Source organism: Rhinopithecus roxellana, chromosome 8 (assembly GCF_007565055.1).
Source record: "Rhinopithecus roxellana isolate Shanxi Qingling chromosome 8, ASM756505v1, whole genome shotgun sequence".
Classification (NCBI taxonomy): domain Eukaryota; kingdom Metazoa; phylum Chordata; class Mammalia; order Primates; family Cercopithecidae; genus Rhinopithecus; species Rhinopithecus roxellana.
In genome coordinates, this window is record NC_044556.1 from 112,203,431 (window position 1) to 112,231,062 (window position 27,632).

A 27,632-nucleotide genomic window follows, 5' to 3' on the forward strand; every position below is an offset into this window, starting at 1 on the left:
AACACACCAGGGTCAGAGGAAGGGTGCATTACCGCACTGTTGTTTGAAGGCAGGTCTGTTTCAACTTCATTGTCTGAATTTCAGTTTAATGCACTGCTTTCAAGACAGTTATGGAAATTGCAGGGATTGTATTAGTGGAATCTAGTTCAAAGGGCATCTAAAGAAACGTGTAAATACTAGTTATGGGAATGATGCAAAGTTTCTGGTTCTGCTAAGTAATTCAGGAGCTAGTAAGAGGGACAAATGAGGGAGAGACCTGATACATGAAGTGAAGAGAACTTCTACTGCCGAGTGGTAGACAAGGTCAGCGGAAGAGGAGTTGATAAGGAAAGCCATTCTGCAAGGGTCCTGGGAGAGTGCTGGAGATGTAGCCACTTGGATTGGTACTTCTTATCAGCATATTCTTCTAGGAAGATCTGCTTTTCAGACAAATTTTATTTTTTAAAATAATTTTTAAAAATTTACTTTTCAAAGACCCAACTTGGATCATATTACCTTCTTTATTTATATACTTTGAACAATGTGCTCATTTCTTTCAAAATTGAGGTTAACGTTTATAACTTTATTGATTTGGAGGGCTTCCCTCTTGCTGTTTCCACTACTGGGAACCACCTCCCTTCAAATGTCATCATAAATTTGTTCCTGCTTTTCTTCCTACCCTGCCATCAATTAATCAAATATATATATGCCTCTTATCTTTCTTTCAATCATATATAATGCAGGAGAAAATACTCTTTTATAACTCATGCATTTTGTCTTCTTGTGCTATGGCGTGTGTTTGTGGAAGATTCTTGAATTCATAGACATTCTTAGCACATGTCATATAAGTATTAAGAGCTAATACATGTTTTTTGTATCAAACTGATTTACACAATAGGATTTACACAAATGAATTTAACACAATATGAAACACTGGATCCATATTAGGCCATTCATTGCAGACTCATTGCGGAAGTCTGTATATCTGGGAAAATGCCACAGTGCCTTTTTCCTCCTCATTTAACACGGAATAGAGATAGAAAGGGGGTGTTGAGGGATCACTTCAAACTCATTAGAGAGCTTTTGTGGGCCTTCCTGGGAGAAGCGGCTAGAGAGGCCTATGGGTGTTTGTGCATTTATCAGCTGGAACAATGCAATCTATGCAAATGCATTTGGATCCAGGCTGCCTCCAAAGGCTATCAGAAAACCCCACAACTTTGCTGTCCCATTCCGGCCACCCCAGTCACCCTAGAGCATCGTTTGGACAGACAAAGCCTCTAATTCACAGTAATCCACAGGATGTCAATGCTGGCAACCAGTGGGAAAGAGAAAAGTAGGGTCTATACATCACATCCAGTGGTGATAATTGTGAGTGTCATTGATATCCATTGCCTACCAATAAAAACTAAACTGTTTGGCATAGCACACAAAATTAGCCATGATCTCTTTCCCCGCATTGCCACCTGAGTGGGAGCCACATCCAGCCATAGGTGGTTCAAAGACACACCATAGTCTTTCATCCCCAGCTGGACTCTCCATGTGCTGCTTTCTCTGACCAAATTCCGTTAGAAGTACAGAGGCTGGCTGGGAAACCCAGGCCTCCTAAGGACTGAATTCAAATAGAAGTTTATCTGTGAACTTTCTCAGACCTCTCCCTCCCATGCTCACATGCGGTGTCTTCCTTCTGGTGTCTTCCTTGTACCTGTATGTGGTAAGATGGGTTCTCTCTGTGTTATCACTTCGTCCATGTGCCAGTTCCTCCCTATAGCAGGATGTGAGCTCCAAGCTCCTCTTCATAGTTAGCTCTGTGTCTTTAGCCAATCCTTGGTGTCTGGCTCCTAAATGTGTCTACTGAACAAGTGAAGAGATGCCTGTGACCAGTTTGCATAGTATGGCAGGAACATCATCCAGCACTAGACCTAGAATGATAGATGGAATTCGCTCATTACATTTGCTCAAATCTCAGGTTTCTCATGTCTAAAACACAGATGGGGTTTATAATACTTCCTTCAGGGAGAGATTGCAAACCTCACATTATTAATTGATTACAGAATCTATTCTGAGCCCTTATTCTGAGCAGGCTCAGACTGAAGGGGCTTTGGAATAAAATATTAAAAGAATACATTCTTAGGCCAGGCGCAGTGGCTCATGCCTATAATCCTACCACTTTGGGAGGCCGAGGCAGGTGGATCACCATCAGGAGTTCGACACCAGCCTGGCCAACATGTCTCTACTAAAAATACAAAAATTAGCCAGGTGTGCTGGCATGCACCTGTAATCCCAGCTAGTCGGGAAGCTGAGGCAGGAGAATCACTTGAACCCTGGAGGCAGAGGTTACAGTGAGCCGAGACCCCACCATTGCACTCCAGCCTGGGCAACAAAAGCAAAAACTCCATCTCAAAAAAAACAGAGAGAAAAAAAAAGAATATATTCTTTTCCCCAAATCAGTCAAATTATGTAAAAAAAGAGTGTAAACCACTCTTTAAATATCCATTATTATATTAATATAACTTCATTAAAATGCACACATGTTGCTTCCATCTCGGGTGCATGGAAAACAAACCAAGGACCAGATTTTATTTCTCTTTATCAATCTCCTGAAGACTACTCGGTTCACTCTCACTATCACTAGTCACTAAGAGCTGTCTCTGCTTTAACCTCGCTCTCTGAATCCCTTCCGTAAAAGCACGGAGGTGCACTGAATTCCAGCAGGCCTTACCCAGGTAAAAATGGAGGCTGTGCCCACAGAGAACATCACATAATCTTAGTTCAACTTTACTTCAATATGGTTTCTGGAAAAAAAGGAAAAACAAAAAAATGCAGGATTTACCACCTCATTAGGATGGTTACTATTGAAAAAACAGAAAATAACAAGCGTTGGTGAGGATGTGGAGAAATCAGAACCCTTGTGCACTGTTGGTATAAATATAAAATAGTACAGCCACTGTGGAAAACAGTATGGAGGTTCCTCAAATGAGATATAGAATTACCTTGTGATTCAGCAATTCCACTTCTGGAGATATATTCAAAACAGGGTCTGGAAGAGATATACATGCATTCATGTTTATAGCTGCATTATTCATAATAACCAAAATACAGTAGCAACCCAAGTGTCTATAGTGGAATGGATAAGCAAAATGTGGTATACACATACAATGAAATTGTATTCAGCCTTAAAAATGGAGAAAATTCTGCAATATGCTGCAACATGAATGAATCTTGTGGACATTACGCTAAATGAAATAAGTCAGTCACAGGAAGATAAATACTTACACGAGGTACTTAGAGTAGTCAGAATCACAGAGACAGAAGGAATGGTGATTGCCAGGGAATGGAGGAAGGAGGAAATGGGAAGTTATTGTTTAATGGGCTTAGAGTTTCAGCTTTACAAGATGTCAAGGGTTCCGGAGGTGGCTGTACAACACTATGAGTGTATTAGGTACCACTGCATTGTACACTTAAAAATGGTTAAGGTAGTAACTTTTTTTGTTATGAGTATTTTACTGCAATTAAAGAAAATGGGAGAGGCTGGGCGGAGTGGCTCACACCTATAATACCAGCACTTTGGGAGGCCAAGGCGGATAGATCACTAGAGGTCAGGAGTTTGAGACTAGCCTGGCCAACATGGTGAAACTCTGTCTTTACTAAAAACACAAAATCAGCCAAGCGTGGTGGCATGCGCCTGTAATCCCAGCTACTCAGGAGGCTGAGGCAGGAGAATCGCTTGAACCCTATATATACATATACATACATACATACATATATATATATATATAAAATCGCTTGAATCTCTAGAGAGAGAGTGAGAGAATTTGACCTTTCTGGTCTTAGAGCTTGAAATTTACTTTTGTTTTATCTGAGTTCCTTCCTCAGGAAAGGACCACCAGCCCTCTCAAAAAGTAAGAAAGAACTGAAACTCATCAGATCACCCCAGGTCATCTCAACCAGATAGTGAGATGCCAGTCCAGTCCGCTTATTCAACATGATTGGTTCCTTATCCCTCCCTAGTTCCTCTTTCTCCACACAGTGTTATATTTCTTCCCTGCTGCTACATAAGCCCCTAATTTTAGTCAGTCAGGGAGATGGATTTGAGACTGAGCTCCTATCTATCTCCTCTGCTGCAGCACCTGATTAAAAGATTCTTCTCTGGCAATAATCGTGGTCTCAGTGATTGGCTTTCTGTGTGGAGAGCAGCAGGACTTAGACCGAACTCCTGGTGTCTTGGTAACAAATTGGGCTGATTTGAGGGCTATGGAGCTAAGAGATTGTGAATCCCCAAAGCTGAGGCAAAGGGTTTGGCAATGGAGATCTGAGAAACTCCATGAAAAGGGTTCAAAGTAAGGAAGAAAACATTGCTGTCTTGAAGAAATGGCTTCAGGAGCCCAAAGCCATGAGGCCAAATAAATCACAAAAAGAGCAGGGAGGAATAATGCTCAGATGATGGCAGATCCCATATTTTAATGACGTCACAGAAGGCAGGACACAACGGGAGAAGAGTATTAGAGAAGGAGGATGGTTGCAGGTGGTATTAGCTAAAAGATTTGCAACTCTGCAACCTGTAAATGAATCAGAGGGTGGAGTTAGCCTCTAAATTAAGGAGTGGGGTGCACTGGAATTTGGTCGTATTGGCATAAACAAAGAGACACTTTATTTACCCCAAAAGAAAGCTCATGAGAAAATACAAATTTAAGTTAGATTATTCCCATTAAACCAGAAACTGCCTGGCGAGGCACTCCACGTAGCATTTGTAAATACAATGACATCAAGATACAATCCAGTCCACAACTTACCTGCATGGATGTGCTGTAAGGGAAATGTGTGTTTCTAAGAACAATGGTACCGATGTCATTCCTAGTCAACCAGTGTCAGAGACAAAGCAGTTTAAGCTCAGCAACTCTAGAACCAGCAGGGGAAGAAGTGAGCTCACCCACTCCGTCACACCCTCCTGAAAACCACAGTGACCCCCAACATCAGAAGCCAGAGGCCTTCCCTTAGGATCATAGGCGCTAGGAAATCTGAATTTAAGTGAGCTTGGTTATCAATTGGCCCATACATTTGAGCAAATGTATTGTTTTACTGTGTCTCGTTATGCCTGCAAAATAGAAAAATGCTCCAACATCTGCCAGAGTTATGGAGAGCCAGAGCAAGATCATATATGTAAAATGCAGAAAAACATGGATTTCACATTTGACATAGTCATCTTTGAACTTCCCTCTTTCATTAGCTCCTATGATAAACTGCGCTAATTCTGTTCATTCACTTATTAACTTGTTTATTCAATTAGCATTTGTGGAGTGTCCACTTGTGCCAGTTACTCTTCAAGGTCCTGGGGATACATAGAGCAGTGAACAAAATAGAAAAAAATCTCTCTTCCTAATGTAGCTTACCTTTTCACTCACCATCCTTCCATTCACTTTGCTATTTCATTTCCTTTTCTTCAATTAAATATATTTGCTACATGGCCAGGCGAGGTGGCTCACACTTGTAATCCCAGCACTTTGGGAGGTCAAGGTGGGCAGACTGTTTGAACCCAGGAGTTTGAGACCAGCCTGGGCAACATGGCAAAACCCTGTCTCTACAAAAAATACAAAAATTAGCTGGGCGTGGTGGCGGGCACCTGTAGTCCCAGGTACTTGGGAGGCTGAGGTGAGAGGATCACTTGAGCCTGAAATGTAGAGGCTGCAGTGAGTCAGGTTGTGGCACTACACTATAGACTGGGCAGCAGAGCAAGACCCTGTCTCAATATATATACGTGTGTGTGTGTGTGTATTTGCAACATGCCAGGACCTATGTTAAGCATCTACTGTCTATTAGCTCATTTAATACTCTGAAAGGCCTTGTAAGAATGACACTAACATCTCTTCACTGCACTCAGAAGAAATGCAGGGCAGAAATGTGGCACAGCTTGCCTCAAGCTTCTTAGCAAGTGCCGCAGTCCTTAATTTGGAGCCAGAGTCTGTTTTTCTTTGCTAAGTCTTCTTTCTGCTCTTTAGCTTTTTTCTCTAATGTCACATCTTTAATGTTTTGCTAATACAAACCCATGTGTGTTCTCCAAGAATCTACTCACTTTAATTATGCACTTAACCTTTAGGCAGGAGGCCTCAAAATCCTTTGCTCTGGCTGTCACCAGAGATCCAACCCAAGACGTTGTCCTTCTAATAAAGACCCACAAACCCCACAGGATCCCCAAGGACCTGAGTCATCTGGCCCCGCCTCTTGCTGCAGCCTTATCTGCTGCCACCATACTCTGGCCCAGCTTGCCAGCCTGCCTGGCTTCTCAGTGTCATCTGGGTATGTCTTGCTCCCACCTGCTGAAGTTTACCTTGTACTCTTCATGGCTTTGGGGGGCACAGCCTTGCAGAGCCCCCCTTCCTGCTGGCCAGCTTGTGTTCACCTATCAGAGGTTAACTCAGAGACCTCAGGTGTCTGCCGCCCACCCTGCAGTCTCATTCAGAGTCCTCTGTTATATTCCTGCAGGACTGGTGAGCGACCTCCCTTGCAGTTACTGGTTCGTAATTATGTTTGCATGATTTCATATCCACCTCTTTTAGTTGATCTTGAGGCTCCTTGAGAAATGAGGTCCTACCTCTTTTCCTTAACATGTGTGTTTTCAGTAACTGGTGCAATGTATGAGACTCCTGGCTACAAACAGGCACACCCCACCATCACTTCAAATTCGACCATAGTAAAGTTATTTTGCACAGATGCAGACACTGCCCCAGACTTGTCTACTTTCTGGACGACATTAGAGACTTTAATGTACTCTATCCTGATTCAGTCTCCCATTGGATGAAGTAACATACTCTGTCAAATCATTTTGCTCCTGTCTCAGCCTCCCCCATCTGACAGGTACAGCACTGAGAGGCTAAGCTTGAATTATTCCTCCTGATGAGCATCTCTATAGCTTTGTCATCTCCAAGATTGGCTTTGCAACAATCCTATAACACTTGTGTATTCCTTATAGGAACCTCATTGAACTAGGCCAGATATTTATTTAAATATTTAGAATTATTTTTGGCTGAGCTGTAAACCTATACACACCTATGCGGGCATCTTCCTGTGTCAGGCGGTGTCTCATTTCTTTATCTAGAGGTAATTAGTACAAGAGAGAAAAATAAAGTTTGGAAAAAAACACTTAAAAAGTGATTATGCCATATAAAGAGGGAAGGGTTTTTAAGAAACGATTATGGTATGAGAGGACCATGGGTCGCTCAGTATACAATGGAAGGGGCTCAGAGGGTGGAAGGCGGGCGAGGGATGAGAGATCATCGAATGAGAACAACGTACACGATTACAGCGACGCCTGCGCTAACGCCTAGACTTTATGCAGTTTATCCATGTAACAAAACTGCACTGGTACCTCAGAAGTCTGCACAAAATCTACATAATAATGATGGAGGCCAGGCGCGGTGGCTCACGCCTGTAATCCCAGCACTCTGGGAGGCCGAGGCGGGCAGATCACCTGAGGTCACGAGTTCAAGACCAGCCTGACCAAAACGGTGAAATCCCCGTCTCTACTAAAAATACAAAAATTAGCCGGATATGGTGGCGGGCGCCTGTAATCCCGGCTACTCGGGAGGCTGAGGCTGGAGAATCGCCTGGACCCGGGAGGCGGAGGCTGTAGTGAGCCGAGATCTTACCATTGCACTCCAGCCTGGGCGACAGAGCGAGACCCTCTCAAAAAAACAAAAACAAAAACAAAAAAACAAAAACAAAAAAAGATGGAAGGAAGGAGGGAATGTAGCAATTCTCCAAATCTACTGACAGTGACAATAGGAGATGACGAGGGATTCCAGTTAGAAATGCCCAGTTTCCTGGGAGTGTGTGTGGCGGGGGGTGGGGGGAACCATAACGATAATTTTACCCCCGACGCTGGGAGCGCCTGAGTGGTGGCTTTTCACCGGGTGTGGCTCGTCTGAGCTCTTGAACCGAGGCCAGCGGACACCACCCACCGGCGCCTGCTTTCCTGCGGCGTGGGCTCCTCCCCCTGTGCAGACCGCGAGGGGAGACGGTGCTGGCGGCCGGGAGCGCAGCCACCCGGGGAGGCGGGCCATGGCCGCGGGGCCGCCCGGGGAGCGGCTGCGCGAGGAGGCGCGGTGCCCGGTGTGCCTGGATTTCCTGCAGGAGCCGGTCAGCGTGGACTGCGGCCACAGCTTCTGCCTCAGGTGCATCTCCGAGTTCTGCGAGAAGTCGGACATCGCGCAGGGCGGTGTCTACGCCTGTCCGCAGTGCCGGGGCCCCTTCCGGCCCGCGGGCTTCCGCCCCAACCGGCAGCTGGCGGGCCTGGTGGAGAGCGTGCGGCGGCTGGGGCTGGGCGCGGGGCCCGGGGCGCGGCGGTGCGCGCGGCACGGCGAGGAGCTGAACCGCTTCTGCGAGGAGGACCAGGCGGCGCTGTGCTGGGTGTGCGACGCCGGCCCCGAGCACAGGACGCACCGCACGGCGCCGCTGCAGGAGGCCGCCGGCCGCTACCAGGTGAGGCGCCCCCCGGCGGGGGCTGCGGGCGCTGCGGTGACGGGGAAGCGCGCGACCGTCCGGAGCGGAGCCGCCAAGGCCACCCGTCTCCTGAGCGGCTCCCACGGCCGCTCCCCGCGCCCCGCGCCGTCCCCCTCGCCCACGCGGCTCACTCAGTGTGGGTCTCCTTGCCTTGGCTGGGGTAACCCCCATTGCGACACACAACCTTTATTTTACACCGTCCACTCCTCCCTCAAGCACTCTCCTGTCCTCGAACTCGCGCTGGGCTGGTTTTCCCAGATGCGGATAGTCTGGTCCCTCAGCGGGGCTCTGGTCGGGAAGGCTGTGTGGTCCAGTTCGTTCTTGGTAATTATTGTACATCTATATCGTAAACTTGCCGTAATAGTTCGCATTTGTGCAATGCTTTGCTTTTGCACAGTGTTTACGTTAAATGAGTGTTGTCACCAAAGCAACCCACGGGTTTGGGCGTTGTTAGGAAGAGTGTCAAGCTGGGCACGGGTTCCGATCCCTGCAAAGCTCAGGCGCCTGTGCCTCCTGAAGTAGGAGAGGGTGGCCCGCGGGTGGCTCTCCATCAGCAGGGATTTGGGGACTTAGGATTCGAACATCCTCAATGAAGAGGTGCTTCGTTTGGAGTGTAGCCCGGGAAGCTTAAAAGAGAAAGAAGAAAAACAAAATGGAAGTATTTGGCCCCCAAAGTGGCATCTGTGAAATTCTGTGTAGAATTCTTCCTACTGGTGCCCTTCAAAAGTTCTTGGACATTTTCTGAACACACTTGAATCACAGCATGTAGAACAACTGCCAGCAGAGAGGAGGTCTAAGTCGTCTGTAATCTACTGACATATTTAACCAAAGGACTCAGTCGCGCTGTAGTGCATTGCAAAGACTAGCTTTCTTAAAATTTTTATTTATTTATTTATTTATTTATTTATTTATTTATTTATTTTTAATTTTTATTTTTTTTTTTGAGACGGAGTCTCGCTCTGCCGCCCAGGCTGGAGTGCAGTGGCCTGATCTCAGCTCACTGCAAGCTCCGCCTCCCGGGTTCACGCCATTCTCCTGCCTCAGCCTCCCGAGTAGCTGGGACTACAGGCGCTGCCACCTCGCCCGGCTAGTTTTTTGTATTTTTAGTAGAGACGGGGTTTCACTGTGTTAGCCAGGATGGTCTCTATCTCCTGACCTCGTGATCCGCCCGTCTCGGCCTCCCAAAGTGCTGGGATTACAGGCTTGAGCCACCGCGCCCGGCCTATTTATTTTGTTTTTTTAAATTAAGCTCTGGGATATTTTCCCCTTCCCTCTGGACCTACCAATATATCTCTCTTGGTATGTCTTCTTGATTTTCGTTGTCATTGGCGAGATGTAGGTACTAGGTAATTTCTAGTTAAACTTTTCTGCTATGTTCTTGCCTTTAAAAAAAAAAAAAAAAAAAGTCCAGAAAGTACCATACAGAGGATTGGTAGTGTAATATTTCCTTTTTTCTTTTTTCCTTTCCTTTTTTTTTTTTTTGAGACGGGGTCTGGCTCTGTAGCTCAGGCTGGAGTGCAGTGGTGCGATCTCGGCTCACTGCAATCTTTGCCTCCCGGGTCCTGGTTCAAGCAGTTCTCCTGCCTCAACCTCCTGATTTCAGGTACGCGGCACCACACCCGGCTAATTTTTGTATTTTTAGTAGAGACGGGGTTTCACGGTGTTGGCCAGGCTGGTCTTGAACTGCTGACCTTGTGATCCACCCTCCTTGACCTCCCAAAGTGCTGGTGTTACAGGCAGCCCAGCCTCTAAGGTAATATTTCTAAAGGTGTTCTCTGTATTTCCAGTAGTTCTTCAGTTAAATACCAAATAAATATTATCTAAACTCCTGAGCCTGTCAGTGATAGCTTTCTAGGGCCCTAAGTTATGTTTCCGTAGCTCTTGTCTTAACTAGCCAGGAAACCCAGCAAATTTAGCCGAATCACTGTTTTCCTAACTGTGCCACATCTCCTTGCTTTTGCTGACTGTTTCTTTGGCCTGAGGGAGCTTTTCTCTATCTACAAGTGTCAAAGTGTTCGTTCTTTGTAAACACCAAAACAAATGCCACTTTCTCCACTGGGTCAAGTGGTATCATGAATTCTACTGTTATTTTACATATAACAATTATAATATTCTCCTTTTAAAAACAATTGATGTGTATGTAGGATTTATTAAGTAACTTTGAGAATAGAATTTTTTAATTAAAATCCTGTGTATGTATGTATCTTTGTGGGTATTTTCTGTAAATAAAATACACATATTTACCTTTAGTGAGGGCCCTATCATCGAAGGAAGATTTAGTTCTCATATTTTTTACTCATTGTAAGGTTTACAACATATTGTATTTTTTCATATAAAATGTGATAACCTCCCAAGTTCCTTCTGACCTAATAATACTACTAATACTACAATAATAAACCCATGCTTTGTCATAAAGTGATCAATAACTTCAAGAAGGTGAAATATAGAGAGATATAATAGCATCACTCTTCATCCAGATACCAATAGATGACATTTTGTCTAATATTCTCATTTACATCAGCCCAGTTTTAATATATTCATTACCAGCACATTTTTTTTTCAAAATTAATGCTGTTTTGTAAAATATATTTATTTATTGGACATTATCATTGTATTTCTTGTCATTAAACATTCTGTAACATCCTATTGGAATTCTATCCAGTTAATATAATTTTTTTCTCCCTATCTTTAATGTTTTAGTGCAGTGGTGCGATTGTATATAACAATGCAGTGAGCATACTTTTAGATAACTATTTGATTGTATCTGGTATTGAAATACATTTAAGGAGCTAGGCATGGTGGCTCACGCCTGTAATCCCAGAACTTTGGAAGGCCAAAATGGGAGACTCTCTGGAGGCTAGCAGTTTGACAACAGCCTGGGCAATATAGTAAGACCCCATCTCTACAGAAAACAAAATTAGCTGAGTGTGCCTGGAGTACTAGCTGCTTGGGAGCTGAGGTAGAAGGACCATTTGAGCCTAGGAGTTTGAGGCTGCAGTGAGCCATGATGGCATCACTACACAACAACCTGAGTGACAGAGCGAGACCCTGACACTAAAACTTAAATACATTTATGTTTAGTTTTAATGATATTGAACATTTTTTATGTGCTTTCAAGAGATGGTTTAAATTGATCTTTGTATTTCCTCACACATCTGCGTGACGTTAGGTACTGAGTGAGAGCATCTGTAACAGCTTCGAAATATCTTCCCAAACAGGTAAAGCTCCAGATGGCTCTGGAACTTGTGAGGAAAGAGTTGGAGGATGCCTTGACTCAGGAGGCCAATGTGGGGAAAAAGACTGTCATTTGGAAGGTAAGACCGGACCGTGTTGGGGCTTTAGGAGGCTTGCCTGTTTGAAGGATCCAGATTTGGGTCAGTAATTCTTCCACCGTCTTCCATTCTCCAGCACTTTTGTTCCATCTCCATATATGCCCAAGAACACCTCAGAGCCATCCTGGGTCATCCCTATCCCCTCAAATGATATGGTTCATTTTTGTTCTTTTTGTCTCTGTTGCCGTCACCCAATCCAAATTACAATTAAATAGCTTTGCTAGCTTGATCTTACTGTAAAACCCACTGATGTATCCCTGTCGCCTAGAATGGCATCTGATACTGTCACTACTAGTTTGAAAATATTTGTGGTGAATGAAATAAGGAATATTTCACAACTTTGTAACAGAAGAAGTACAGCCCAAAGTGATCATCTTATATACAGGGAAATAATCCGAATGTTCAGCCTTTTTTGATCATCTGTACATACACATATTCCATTTTTTTATACCTCACTAACTCTTTTTATTCCATGTTTCATTCATGCGCATGCACGTGAACATGTGTATACACATGTGTGTACACACAGTGATTCGTACACACACACAGTGATTCACATACACACACACACACACAGTGATTCTCAACCTGAGGCGATACCCACTCCCCTCCCCCAGATACATTTTGCAGTTTCTGGAGATGATATTTTTGGTTGTCACAACTGAGGAAGGGTGGGTGCAGTGCACCTGTCATCTAGTAGAGACAGGAATGCAGCTTAACACCCTGTAGTCCACAGGACAGTTCCCATATCTTATGAGAAAAAATGATCTGTTCAAGATGTCAATAGTGTCAAGATTGAGAAACTATATATAGAAACTGTGTGTATAGTTCTATATATTCATATAATGTGTTATGTAATATGATATATAATAGGTTATACTCTACAGAATATTCCTATTTTTTCTCCTTTTCCAAATAACCCTTCTTTTCTGATGACTCTATATATTTATAATTATTTCCTTCTTGTTTTCTTTGAAAATTTCGTCTTATACTCTATCTTTACACAGATATTACATAAAAACTTTTTAAACTACATTTTTCTATATTTACTACATTACTAGATTACTATATATATACACATAGGGATAGGAAAAGATAACACTTATCCCAGAAGAAAGATGTACGTTAAGGCCAGGCGCGGTGGCTCACACCTGTAATCCCAGCACACTGGGAGGCCGAAGCAGGTGGATCACCTGAGGTCAGGAGTTCAAGACCAGCCTGACCAACATGGAGAAACCCCGTCTCTACTAAAAATACAAAAAAAAAAAAAAAAAAAAAAATGAGCAGGGCGTGGTGGCGCACGCCTATAATCCCAGCTACTCAGGAGGCTGAGGCAGGAGAATCGCTTGAACCCAGGAGGTGGAGGTTGCGGTGAGCTGAGATTGCGCACATTGCACTCCAGCCTGGGCAACAAGAGTGAAACTCTGTCTCTAAAAAAAAAGGAAAAAAGAAAAGAAAAATGTACATTATAGGTAAATAATGTAGATAGTGGTAGGAAAGGATAAAAGTTATCAATATTAAATAAGAAAGGATAAAAGTTATCAATATTAAATAATATTGATGTTAATAACTTTAGTACCTAACGTTACTCAGATGTGTGAAGAAATATTTAAACTTATTAATGTTGATACTGACAAACTTATTCATCAATATTATTAACGAATATTTTTAAACTAGTAGTGACAGTATAAGATGCAACTCTAGGTGATAGGGATATAGCAGTGGGTTTTGCAGGAAGAGCAAGCTAGTAAAGCATAGTTTGGATTGGGTAGTGGCAATCGAGGTAAAAAGAACAAGAACAAAGCTTTACAATATTAAATAATGTTCGTTATTTGCCTATAATGTACATAGTGATAGGATGTACATTATTTAATATTGTAATATTGATGGATAATTTTTGTTCTTTTCAGGCTGAAATACAAGTCTGTTGTTTTCAATCCTGGCCTGACCGTAGATCTATAAAATCAGAATCCCCATATCGGAGGGCTGAGTTCCTGCATGTTTTAAACCCTGTACTGATTATTCTTAAGTAGGATGATACTGAGATCCCTGTTCTAAGCCAAGTAAACTTGCATGATCTTTACCATCAATAATGTATCCATGTGAGCCAAATGCAGCAAGCACATTTTTGGTCACAAGGTATTCTAAATACTACAAAACAACCTTTCCTGTTTCTCTATCTGCAGATATAGTTGTGCTCAAGAGGGTGGTGTGAAAGGAAGATGAATTGCAGGCAAATCGCTTCCCACCACACCCCCTTCATGCCCCAGGTATGACTCAACTCTTTTCCAGTGGCTGGGTTATTTGCCCCACCCCACAACAGCACAGCCTCGGATATGAAGAGAGCTTCTCATATTTACATGAGTTACACCTTTCAGGAATCAGTGTATGGAATTCAGACTTGGCTGATTTCAGAAAGAAGATGAAGTTTTCTAAATCTGGTGATTTAGAAAATGGTAGAAGGAGGTAGAGTTGGAAAATGGAAGGAAGGAGTTAAGTCTTAGGGGATGTTTAGTTTAAAAAGGTGATAGCGTATGCCTTTTAGTCAAAGCAAGAAGTTACCACGTTTGAAAACAGGCAGATAGGCTGGGCACAGTGGCTTACGCCTATAATATCAGCACTTTGGGAGGCCGAGGCGGGCCGATCATGAGGTCAGGAGTTTGAGACCAGCCTGACCAACATGGTGAAACCCTGTCTCTACTAAAAATACAAAAATTAGCTGGGCATGGTGGTGCGTGCCTGTAATCCCAGTTACTTGGGAGGCTGAGACAGGAGAATCACTTGAACCCAGGAGGAGGAGGTTGTAGTGAGCCAAGATTGTGCCACTGCACTCCAGCCTGGGTGACAGAGCAAGACTCGGTCTCAAAAAAAGATTAAAAAAAAACCAGGCAAATGACTTCACCTGTAAGGCAGTATAACAATGTAACAAAACTGCATTTGTACCTCATGAATATATACAAAAAATAAAATAAATCGATAGGACAGAGAATGGGAGGTACAGATACTTTGAGGGAGTGATTTGCCTCTTGTACTCAGCTTAAAGTTAGTTTCCGATATACTTATCTCGAGAGAAAATCTAGAAACTAAGCCTGGGACGAAGTATGTTCCTTAGGTCTATTCAGAAACTGAAGATGTGAGATTCAGGTAGAAATCGGGGTTAATTCCCTGACGTGAACTCTGAAATCAGTGGCCTGAGCATCACTTAGTTCTTTCTTGGCTTTGTAGAGAACGTTAGGCTTGTGGTTGTGTTCACTATTACCGTATTATGAAACAGCATTCATATTTTCTCATCTCTCAGCCTTTTCTTATTCAAACAATTCTAGGTCTCTAACATTTCTTCATAATTCAGTTGTTCCTAGTGGTTCTAGTGACTAATCTACTAGTAAATAGTAACTTCTGTTGTGTGACTGCTCTATGCTGATCACTGTTTTTGTAGTTTAACAGATATTCAACTGTAATCCACATACTCTTCTTTTTCCCCACATTTTTTAAGAGATGGAGTCTTGCTGAAGTGCAGTGGAGCAATCACAGCTTACTGCAGCCTCAAGCTCTTAGACTCAAGTGATCCTCCCACCTCAGCCTTGTGGGTAGCTGGGACTACAGGGCTTACCACCATGCCCGGTCAGTTCATTTAATTTTTTTACAGATGGGGTCACGTTTTGCTTTGTTACTTGGGCTGGTCTTGAACTCCTGACCTCAAGCAATCCTCTTGCCTCAACCTCCCCAGAACCTCACATTTTGTATATGGTACTGAAACTTCAATATAAAAGTGCCTTGCCCCCAAGCCTGTGGCAAAATGGGAACTCCAGTCCAACAGTATTTTTTAAACTTAGTTTGAAAACTCTCCTGGGCTATTTCTCATACGAATGGACTCCAGTCTGTGCATGTTGTTAGAATGCAGTCAGTCAGTCCACAGAGTTATGGATCCCAGGGAAGTCTGGACATTGCCTTCTCCAGCACTGTCCTGTACATGGCTGCAGGAGGCCAAGCGCTGATGATGTGATCCACTGTGTCACCTCAGGAGAAAGTGGAAATGCAGAGGCAGCGCTTCAGGTTGGAGTTTGAGAAGCATCGTGGCTTTCTGGCCCAGGAGGAGCAACTACAGCTAAGGCGGCTGGAGGCGGAGGAGCGAGCGACACTGCAGAGACTGCGGGAGAGCAAGAGCCGGCTGGTCCAGCAGAGCAAGGCCCTGAAGGAGCTGGCAGATGAGCTGCAGGAGAGGTGCCAGCGCCAGGCCCTGGGTCTGCTGGAGGTGAGACCGGGTGCCAGAAAAGCAGGCAGGTGTGAGACTGAGGTGACAGGGACTAGTACAGCGGCTTTCAGAGACAAACACTTTGGCGTTTATGTTCTTTAGGAAAAGGGCACCCTCGAATTTACTCAGAAGGCAGCTTAAACACCCTAGAATTTACTCAGATGCCATTCCTGGCATCAGAATCATGAGATTCTAGAGAATCATATAGTTTGAGTCTGGCATGGTGGCACTTGCATGTAGTCCCAGTTATTAGGGAGGCTGAGACAGGAGGATTGCTTGGGCCAAGTAAATTGAGACCAGCCTGGGCAACATAGCAAGACCCTGTCTCAAAAAACAGACAGACAAACAGCATATAGTTCGTTTTAAGGACTAAAGAATTTTTAAAATTAAAATGAGTGATTTCTGAAAATTTAAACAGCAGGAAAAGGACAAGCTACACTCTGCTGGCTGAGAAGTAATTCCTAAAACCTCAGAGTCAGTCTGCAGTTTGTCCATGATGGCATTGCTGTTTTTCAGGGATGGCTAACCCAGAAAGTCTGCATAACACATTTTAGTGTCACCGGCCAGAAGGATGAATAATGATTTAAATTGTCTAGCTTGAAATTGTCATATTGGATTGTAAAGCAAACATTGATTTCCTGGCCCACATTTTGTGCCCGTTCCAGGTATGGTGAGGATGGATTACGTGGACTCCTGTGCAGCTTCCTCCCAGTCTATTTGGGATTAGAGAACAGAAAGATGAATAACATTGAAAGGGAATCTTTGTTTTTAGTCCTCTGTGAAGACATCATATCCCAAGTGAACAGGGAAAGCCAGAGCTGTTGATGGATCCATGTTTTCTTGATCGAACCAATGGCAACAGAAATGTATCTGGGCCAACTTCTATCTCCTCCCCAGTGACTCACTCGGATTCTAAACTAAGTGATTCATGTTCTCATTTAACAGCTGACCCACAGATTCTACCTTTTCTGACCCAGTTCTAGACACTGAAATTACCATTAATATAAATAATCATATTAACTCACTGTATAATATTTGCAAGTACAGTTACTAAACAGTACTGATTACGAGGCAGGGGACCATGAAATGAATTTGTAAAACCGTTTAATTTGTCTCATTTTATCTTATATATATTAAGTTTATATTTTATTATTATTGCTGTGCTCATTTCCTTGTTAGCAAACTAAGAGTCAGAAGGAATTTTCCAAATAGCAGACGGCAAAACACAAGAACTTTGACAGTTTCTTTTCTTTTCTTTTTCTTTTTTTTTTGAGACAGAGTCTTGCTCTGTTGCCCAGGCTGGAGTGCAGTGTCCAGTGGTGTGATCTTGGCTCACTGCAACCTCTGCCTCCTTGGCTCAAGTGATTCTCCTGCCTCAGCCTCCTGAGTAGCTGGGATTACAGGCAAGTGCCACCACACCTGGCTAATTTTTTTTTTTTTTTTTTTTGCATTTTTAGTAGAGATGAGGTTTCGCCATGTTGGCCAGGCTGGTCTTGAACTCCTAACCTTAGATGATCCGCCCACCTTGGCCTCCCAAAGTGCTGGGATTACAGGCGTGAGCCCCTGTGCCTGGCTTGACAATTTCAACAACAGTATTGCTCTGCCCACCTTGGCCTCCCAAAGTGCTGGGATTGTAGGCATGAGCCACCCCGCCTGGCATGGGAGGATATATTCTTAAATAAGGTATCTTATCTATCTACTTTTTTATAAGGGCAGGATCTCACTCTATCACTCAGGCTGGAGTGCAGTGGCTCAATCATAGCTCACCGCAGCCTCAGTCTCCTAGGATCAGGCGATCCTTGTGCCTCAGCCTCCCGAGTAGCGGGGACTAAAGGTGTGCACCACCATGCCCAGCTAATTTTTAAAAAAATTTTTAGTAGAGATGAGACTTCATTGTGTTGCCCAGGCTGTATATTTTTATACTTTCCTTTCCCTTTCTTCCCTGGTACTAATAAGCTACATTTTACCCCCAAAGGCCAAGACCGAGGCCTGACATTCCCATACAGGGCAAAGCAAATTATTTCCCGGCTTTTATGTCATCAAAACTTATCTGACTGGCGATTGTTTTTAAGGGGAGAGGGGAAATGTATCCCAAATACAATTATTAATATAATAAATGTATCACAGATATATTTATTTAATAATCTTTGAGAAAGTAATGTTAGTAGTTATTAAAGGCTTCCTTTATTAATCTACTTAGATAACCTACTCATAGGAATAGCTCTGGTACGTTGGTTCAGAGAATTAGGAATTTATAATTCCTATGAAGACGTTCAGGGAAACATTTTGTGTCTTTATTTAAGGAACCCATCCCTGCCCCTCAAATAAATTCTATGAGTACTTAGGATCTATTTTATCCTGCTCCATCCGAATTACCTGCAGAATGTTACTTGTTACAATATCCAAGTGGCAGAATTATTAATTCAGAAGATAATTAAATTGTTTTGTATAGCTTTAAAGAAAAGAGATTTGGCTGGGTGCAGTGACTCATGCCTGTAATCTCAGCACTTTGGGAGGCCAAAGTGGGTGGATCACCTGAGGTCAGGAGTTCGAGACCAGCCTGGCCAACATGGTGAAACCCCGTCTCTACTAAAAATACAAAAAAATAAAAAAAATTAGCCAGGCGTGGTGGTGGGAGCCTGTAATCCCAGCTACTTGGGAGGCTGAGGCAGGGAGGTGGAGGTTGCAGTGAGCTGAGATAGCACCATTGCACTCCAGCAGCCTGGGTAACAACAGCAAAACTCCATCTCAAAAAAAAAAAAAAAAAAAAAGATTTATTGTCCCCTATAATTTTATCTTAATAATGTTTTCCAGTAATTTCTAAGGAAATTTTCCTGGTGTCCTCAGTCTGACTGTGAAAAGCAGTTCAGAGTCCAGCTCACACTGTATTTTTCTTTCCTTTTCAGGGTGTGAGAGGAGTCCTGAGCAGGTATGCGTGCTTTCTGAATTGGTGAAGGGATTGGGAGAGGGAGAGGAGATGGTGGAGAACCCTGCTGACTTCTGTGGTTTCTGTGCTCTTCCCAGAAGTAAGGCTGTCACAAGGCTGGAAGCAGAGAACATCCCCATGGAACTGAAGACAGCATGCTGCATCCCTGGGAGGAGGGAACTGTTGAGGAAGTTCCAAGGTAATTTGCATCTTAGAGACTGGGAATTAGGCTGCCTGGGGTTTGCCTCATATTGCAGTTTATTACTGTGCCAGTCAGCTGCAGTGAGCAACAGAACCTAAAGTTTTAGTGGCCCAAATCAGCAGAAATTTATTTTGCGAGTGTGCTGTTGGTTTGTTCCTGGGTGTGGGGACTTCTGTGCCACATCTTCTCACTCTGAGACCCATGCTGACAGACCATGCTCCACCTCCCTCTTGGTGCTGGGAACCATAGAAACGGGCAAGGTTATTGAAGAGATGGGGGAAGAAGTTGTCTTACAGAGTCAATACAACACCTCACTTCTGGTCACCAAAATGTGTGGAGATTTCTCCCCGCAAACAGCCAATCTGTTCTCCAGCACATACTCCAGCCAGATGTCCTTCCATGCAATTTGATTTTGACACTATCTACCTGGAGATAGCACCAGGTCCCCCAGGTCGAGGGCTTAGTCCCACAAGACTGATCCCACTTCACGTGCCAGCCACAAGCACAGGTTGTGATCTGTGATTCTGACCAACTGACTGTAAATCGGGGTTCCCACAACCCCCTTCTTGAGTTCACTTGATTTCCTGAAAGAGCTCACAGAACTCAGGGACACATATTTACTCATTTATTATAATGGGCATTACAGAGGCTAGAGATAAACAGATGGAAGAGATTCCCAGGGTGAGGTTTGTGAGAAAGGGTACGGAGCTTCCACACCTTCTCTAGGCATTGCTGCCTTGGGAACCTCCATGTGTTCAGTGATCTGGAAGTCCTCAGGACTCAGTTCTTTGTTTCTTTTTTTTTTTTTTTTTTGGGATGAAGCCTTACTCTGTCCCCAGGTTGGAGTGCAGTGACACTACCTCCGCCTCCCAGATTCAAGCAATTCTCCTACCTTAGCCTCCTGAGTAGCTGGGATTACAGGCACATGCCACCACACCCGGCTAATTTTTATATTTTTAGTAGAGATGGGGCCTTACCATGTTGGCTAGGCTGGTCTCAAACTCAACCTCAAATGATCCGCCTGCCTCAGCTTCCCAGAGGGCTGGGATTACAGGCGTGAGCCACCCGTCCGGCCAATGAACTCAGTTCTTTTAGGTTTTTATGGAAGCACTTTGTAGACGTGATTGATTAAATCATAGGCCATTGTTTTATCAACCCACCCTTCAGCCCCTCTCTCCTCAGAGATGGGTGGGACCATGGCATCTAGCGCTGAAAGTTTCAAGCCTCTAATCACATGGTTGATTCCCCTGGCAACCCACACCCAGTGGGAGGCTTTCTCGGGGTATCACCAACTGTAAGTCGTCTTAGTAGCATACAAAAGACTCTTGTCTTTCTGGAAATTCCAAGGATTTTAAGAACTATATGTCAGTAAACAGGATGTAGACCAAATACATACCTCACAGTCTCATAGGCATGGTGACTGTAGACCAAATAGATACTTCCCAGTATCGTAGGTATGGTGACTCATGCACTGTAGACCAAATTCACACTTCGGAGTATCATAGGCACCATGCTGAATTGGGGCGTGTGGCCTTCCTGAGATTTCATGGCTAAGCCAAACTATCAAGGAGACAGTGTAGGGGACAAAGGGAAACTTTCCCCTTGCACTATGAATGTTTGCTGAAAATCAACTGACCAAAGACAAATAGGAACAAAGGCATAGAAAAAGTTTAACATTCAAAGCACAGCGGAATCGCAGGAGAATAATTACCCGGTAACTCAATGGGATACGGATGCTTATATACCCTTCTTTATTGGAGGAAAGGGAGATGGGGAGGTGTGGATGATTTTAGAGGGATAGTAAATGAGTTTTTGGTGGATTCATTGGACTTGGAGTACATACAGTGGCTTGGGACAAAGTCTTTTGAAAAATAGACAGTGGTTTGTGACTGAAGTCTGTCCAGGTGTGTTGACAGACTTGTCTGTCTTCCTGCAGTATGAACTAAATTAATTAAAACACAGGGACTTTAGGCAGATAAATGAGTGTTAGAATAAAGCTTCCTCCAGTGTGTGCTCGTCTCCAAGGGCCTTTAATTTAAAATCATGGGCATACCGGGGTGCTGTATTTTAGTGTAGAATTCTCTGGTCTCCTTCAGTGGGAGAGTGTACCATGCCCAGAAAAATGAGGACTGGTGTATTCATGAGCAGTATCAGAGTCACAGCCACCCATAGAGTCTACATTTGGTTAGAACAGTGGGCTCAAAATTGTAGTTCATCTCTTATTAGCTGTGATATGAGTAACGTTAGTTCCAGTAAATTTACATTTCTTTGTTTATAAAATGCTAACAATAAATTGTTTGGAGGACAAAAAGAAACGTTTGAAAGCACCCCACCTCCTAAAAGTAATCAATATGAAAGCATTGCAAAGTTATTAACAAGAAGTTTGGTTTAATGTATTGGCTGAGAATTTGATGAGTTGCTTAAATTAGTGAGTCAATAAAGCCAAAATATTGTCAATTATTTTTATGTAGGAATAAGCAGTGTCACAAAAAATTAGTCTGTTCAATTTGATTGTATTATTCTTTAAAACAGTATAGATTCAGTATTGTTTAGAATTTCATTTTAAAATCTAATTTATCCCAAGTAATGAAAACTGACTATGTCTAAATAGTGGCTTCACTACTTACAGCGAAAGAGTGTGAAGTCTCTTAATGAGAAAACACATATCTGCAGCGTAGTACCCACATTCTCCTGGGTGGATGAATGTTTACTAAATGCCTGACTTGATTAAAATCATCATGGCACCCTTAGACTCAGTAACCTCATATACATATTTATTTTTATTGAATGAAATAATTCAAAATATTTTATTAATTCTATCTCATCCATTCTTTTAAACATTGGAATATATCATTAAACAACAACAACAACAACAACAAAATATGCTACAATCCATAGCTTTGTGTTGCAGATATGTACTTAACCGAAATATACAGGCTGTAAGAGGCTGATACAGAATATTGAATAAAATAAAAAAGAGTATGAAAAGGGTAACGAGAAGTTCTGATTTTTAATAAGGTGACCAGGAAGGACCTCGCCCCGCGGGGATAGTGCAGCACATATATGATTTGGAAGAAAGCACTCAGACAGCAGAAATGAGCGCTGAGGCCTGACATGGAGGATGGCAGGTGTGTTCCAGGAGCTGTGAGGAAGTCAATGTGAGGACTCTGTGGCAGACTAAATGACAGGAGGTCAGACAGACCAAGGAAGGGCTAGATAGGCAGGCCACTCTGAGCATGATACTTTATCCCTGAGTGAAATAGGACATCATTGAAAGTTGTACCTAGAAAACTAGTTTGATTGGATTGATGTTTTATGAGGATCACTTTGTATGGTTTCTTGTAAGTAAATTACGGAGAGGCGAAGATTACATGGGAAAAGCAGTTAAGGGTCTTTGCAGTAATTTGATGAAAGATGATTATGTGTTGGAACAGATGTTATTACAGAAGGTGCCGCAAGGTGGACATATTTTTGTTATACACTGAAGGCAGAGCTGTTAAGATTTGCTGTTGGATTATATATGATGTGCTGTTAAAAAGAAGAGCCATGAATGATTCCAAGGTTTTGGAGCTTGCAAACTGGCAAAATGTGATTGCCACTTCTATTGATGAGGAAAGCTACAGTTGAAGCAGAAGAAGGGGTTGGGTTTTGGACACATGGATGTTGCGATGAGTGCTTAATATCCAAATGTTGCTATCAGGTGGGCAGATGAGTGTACAATAGGGATTTTCAGGGTAAAGTTCAAAGCTAAGCACATACATTGGGAATCAGTCAGCATATGAATGGAATTTTATCAAAGCAATGAGCCAGTCAACCCCCGGGTAGATAGGGAGTGAGGTGAGAGAGAGAGAAGTCCACATCTTGGGACCATAGGTTTCTCCAGTGGTGGTGGTGGAGGAGAAGAGAACAGCAAAGACAATGAAGGAGGAGTGAGCAGGGAGAGAAGGGAAACATGGATGAGTGCTGTCTGTGGAAAAGGGAGATTTTCCAGCACAAGTGGATTCTCAGTAGTGTTGAGAGATACAGAAAAATCATTGAAGAGGAGCTCTGGGCCAGGTGCGGTAGCTCACACCTGTAATCCCTGCACTCTGGGAGGCCGAGGTGGGCACACCACCTGAGGTCAGGAGTTTGAGACCAGCCTAGTCAGCATGGAGAAACTCCGTCTCTACTAAAAATACAAAGTTAGCCGGACATAGTGGTGCATGCCTATAATCCCAGCTACTCAGGAGGCTGAGGCAGGAGAATTGCTTGAACCCAGGAGGCGGAGACTGCAGTGAGCTGAAATCACACCATTGAACTCCAGCCTGGGTAACAAGAGCAAAAGTCCATCTAAATAAAAAGACAAGCTCTGACAAATAACCATTCATCAACACACAGGTCCCTGGGAAGGTGGACATGAACAGTTTGGTTGGGGTGTGGTCACATCATGATGAAGAATTGAGTTCAGGAGAGAAGGGGTAGGGAGAGGAATGGGATGTAGACCATATCAAAAGCCATTTCACAGATCTCTTTTGTTAGAAATGAAGCAGACAAATGTGCTGGAGCAGGCACGGCATGGGAATACATGACTTCTGTTAAATGCACAATCTGTGGAGACCTACCTTTCCATCTCTGTCACTTACCTCTAGAGTTTGGGAAGACCACATGAACTCTTTGACTTGGAATCTACTCTTGTGTAATGGAGGGATGACAATGGTGACCCTCAGGGTGGTTACATGAGTTAATAAAAATAATGCAATATGCAGTTCTGTGACCACTCAGGTTGGGTATCAGTAAAAGTTCACTAGGCCAGGCACGGTGGCTCACGCCTGTAATCCTAACACTTTGGGGAGGCCGAGGCGGGTGGATCACCTGAGGTCAGGAGTTCAAGACCATCCTAACCAACATGGAGAAGCCCCATCTCTACTAAAAATACAAAATTATCCGGGCCTGGTGGTGCATGCCTGTAATCCCAGCTACTTGGGAGGCTGAGGCAGGAGAATCGCTTGAACCCAGGAGGCGGAGGTTGCAGTGAGCCGAGATCGTGCCAGTGCACTCTAACCTGGGCAACGAGTGAAACTCTATCTCAAAAATTAAATTAAATTAAATTTAAAAATTTAAAAAAATTCACTAGGCTGGGCATGGTGGCTCACACCTGTAATCCCAACATTTTGGGAGGTTGAGGCCGATGGATCGCTTGAACCCAGGAGTTCAAGACCAGCCTGGGCAACATGGTAAAACTCCATCTCTACAAAAAATACAGAAAACTAGCTGGGCATGGTGGTGTACGCCTTCCCAGCTACTCAGAAGGCTGAGGTGGGGGGATGGCTTGAGTCTGAGAGGTGGAGGCTACAGCGAGTTGTGATTGCACCACTGTACTCCAGACTGGGCAGCAGAGCAAGGCTCTATCTCAAGTTAAAAAAAAAAAAGGTTCACTAGAAGTGTTTAAAGGCAGGTAAGTATAGTGGTAGTGGCAGTAGTGGTAGTAGTAGTAGCAGTAGTAGGAATAGTAGTAGCAGTAGAAGCAGTATTTGTTCTGATATTAAAAATCAAACTATATTAACATGTTAGTCTGATTTTGCATTGCTATAAAGAAATACCTGAGGCTGGGTCATTTATTAATATAAGGAAATGTGGTTTATTTTGGCTCATGGTTCTGTAGACTGTACAGGAAGCATGGTGCTGGCACCTGCTTCTGGTGAGGCCTCAGGAAACCTACAGTCATGGTGGAAAGCAAAGGGGGAGCCAGCGTATCACATGGCAAGAGGGAAGCAGTGAAGTGGGCAAGTGCCAGGTTCCTCTTAAACAACCAGCTCTTGCATGAACTGATAAAGAACTCACTTATCACCAGTGGGATGGCACCCACGATCCAGCACTTCTCACTAGGCCCCACCTTCAACACTGGGAATCACATTTAAACATGAGACTGGGAGGGGATATACACCCAAACCATATTATTAATTAACTTACTATTTATAAGCAATGCTAATAAGGAAATCCACTGAATATTTTACATCCACCCTTCACTGAGGTTTCATATCTAGATGTATTTATTTATTATGTATATGGGTCAAATGTCTCATCAGTCTTGCTGGGACTTCAGAGTATCAATATTTTTTATTGTTACATAATGAATAACTACAAGCTTAGCTTCCTAAAGCCATACCATTTAGTAGCTCACAGTTCTGAAGATCAGACATCCAGGTGGGATCGGCTGGCTCCTCTGCTTAGGTTTTCTCAAGGCCCAAATATGGGTGTTGGCCAGGCTAGGCTTCTCTGTAGGTCTGGGGAAGAACCTTACCTCTAAGCTTATTCAGGTAGTTGGCATAATACAATTCCATGCAAATGCAGTACCGAGATTCCTGTTTTCTTCTGGCTGTTGGTTGGGGGCCATTCTCAGCTCTGGAGATCACTCTCAGCTCTAGAGATCACTCGTTTTTCTCCTCATGTGACCTTTCCATCTTCAAAATCAGCAAAGAGATATCAAATCCACGTCTTACTGACCTTTCCTGCTGCCACCAACCCAATAGCCAGAGAAAATTTTCTGATTTTACAGGACTTGTGGGATTAGATTAGACTCACCTTGATAATCTCTCTCTTGTCATATAGTGTAACATACTCATGAGACTAACACCAGGTTGTGAAGGTCATGGGGTTCATCTTAGAATTCTGCCTACCACAGTAATATAATTTTGAAAGTAGTGGGCTTAATATTAATAAAATTCTCCTATAGATTTTTAAGAAAAGAATTCCTAAGGGGTTTATAAATTTTATGTTAAATGCAGAAGATCCTCCTAAGTGCACCCAAATGCTTTGGATATAAGCCAGACATGGTGGTGTGCACCTGTAGTCCCAGCTGCTGGGGAGGCAGACATGGGAGGATCGCTCGAGTCCAGGAGTTTGAAGCTGTAGTGGACCATGGCTATGCCCATGAATAGCTCTGCACTCCAGCCTGGGCAACATAGCAAGACCCCGTCTCTCTCTTTCTTTCTTTCTCTCTCTCACACACACACACATATGCACACACACACACGCTTTAGATGTAAATAAAAGGAAACTAAATGATTATTTACTTGGTTTGTCATCATCAATAGTTGTTTTTATTGAGGAAGTTAAAGCGTTCTCGGTTATGCAGAGGTAACAGTGGAATACACCACAAAGTAATAAAGAATAATAAAGTAACAAGATTTCACCTATAAGGCGAAATACTGATTTGTTTTCTCTAGGCGTTGTTAGAGAGAGAAGCGAGGAACTCTGGGACTATTCATTTCAGTGGTTTCCTGAGTTTCTACCTTTCTTTCCTTTCACCTGCTCCACCACATTCCTTCCGCAGTGGATGTAAAGCTGGATCCTGCCACGGCACACCCGAGTCTGCTCTTGACCGCCGACCTGCGCAGTGTGCAGGATGGAGAACCATGGAGGGATGTCCCCAACAATCCTGAGCGATTTGACACGTGGCCCTGCATCCTGGGTTTGCAGAGCTTCTCATCCGGGAGGCATTACTGGGAGGTTCTGGTGGGAGAAAGAGCAGAGTGGGGTTTAGGGGTCTGTCAAGACGCACTGCCGAGAAAGGGGGAAACCACACCGTCTCCCGAGAACGGGGTCTGGGCCCTGTGGCTGCTGAAGGGGAATGAGTACATGGTCCTTGCCTCCCCATCGGTGCCTCTTCTCCAGCTGGAAAGTCCTCGCTGCATTGGGATATTCTTGGACTATGAAGCCGGTGAAATCTCATTCTACAACGTCACCAATGGATCTTATATCTACACATTCAACCAACTCTTCTCTGGTCTTCTTCGACCTTACTTTTTCATCTGTGATGCAACTCCTCTTATCTTGCCAGCCATGGCAGTAGCAGAGTCGGGAAACTGGGCATCCAGGGATCATTTAGATCGTGCTTCTGATGTAAGAGATGATCATCTCTAAAGTTCTGTTCCCAAGATGCAGTCCCAGCCTAGCAGATGTTCCTGGAGTGGGGTGAAGGATATCAACGTGCTAAGTTTTAACAGATACCCCCATTTAGGTCAGCACTTGATTCCTTGTTGCTGTGAAATATTTCCATGGGACAAAAGAGGGAATACGAAATATTTGGATATGGGAAGATTATAGAGCATAATAATTTTATAAATGGAGCAATCTCAACCTCTTTTTCTAGATCACATTTTCTTGATGAGTCTTCCTTCAAATTAATGACCTTGGATTACATAAGGATTTCTATACCTTCATTCTAATTTGTTATTCCTTTCAACATCCTTGTATTCCAAGTCTTCCATATAAGAATTAGACATGGCAATTCTTAAACTGATTCAGAATGTCTGATACTATCCAGTATCACATCTGTACTTCTGTTTCTCCTCCTTTTCCTGATTTTCCTTCTCATTCTCTCCTTCATCCTCTATCTCTCTTTCCCTGTCACTCTCTCTCTGTCTCTCTCTTGTTCCTTATTTTTTGTTTCTTACCTCTTATTGTTGA

At 43.4% G+C, this 27,632-nt stretch overlaps 1 protein-coding gene across 1 annotated transcript; it reads left to right on the forward strand.

Moving 5' to 3' along the window:
• The first annotated feature begins 7,963 nt into the window (after positions 1–7,963).
• Positions 7,964–27,370, forward strand: TRIM58 (tripartite motif containing 58). The gene is made up of 6 exons (XM_030936955.1): positions 7,964–8,451; positions 11,691–11,786; positions 15,826–16,056; positions 18,963–18,985; positions 19,081–19,181; positions 26,497–27,370. Exons 1-6 carry the CDS (start codon positions 8,032–8,034, stop codon positions 27,084–27,086), a joined length of 1,461 nt encoding a protein of 486 aa, XP_030792815.1. The 5' UTR covers positions 7,964–8,031; the 3' UTR covers positions 27,087–27,370.
• Positions 27,371–27,632: the final 262 nt, after the last annotated feature.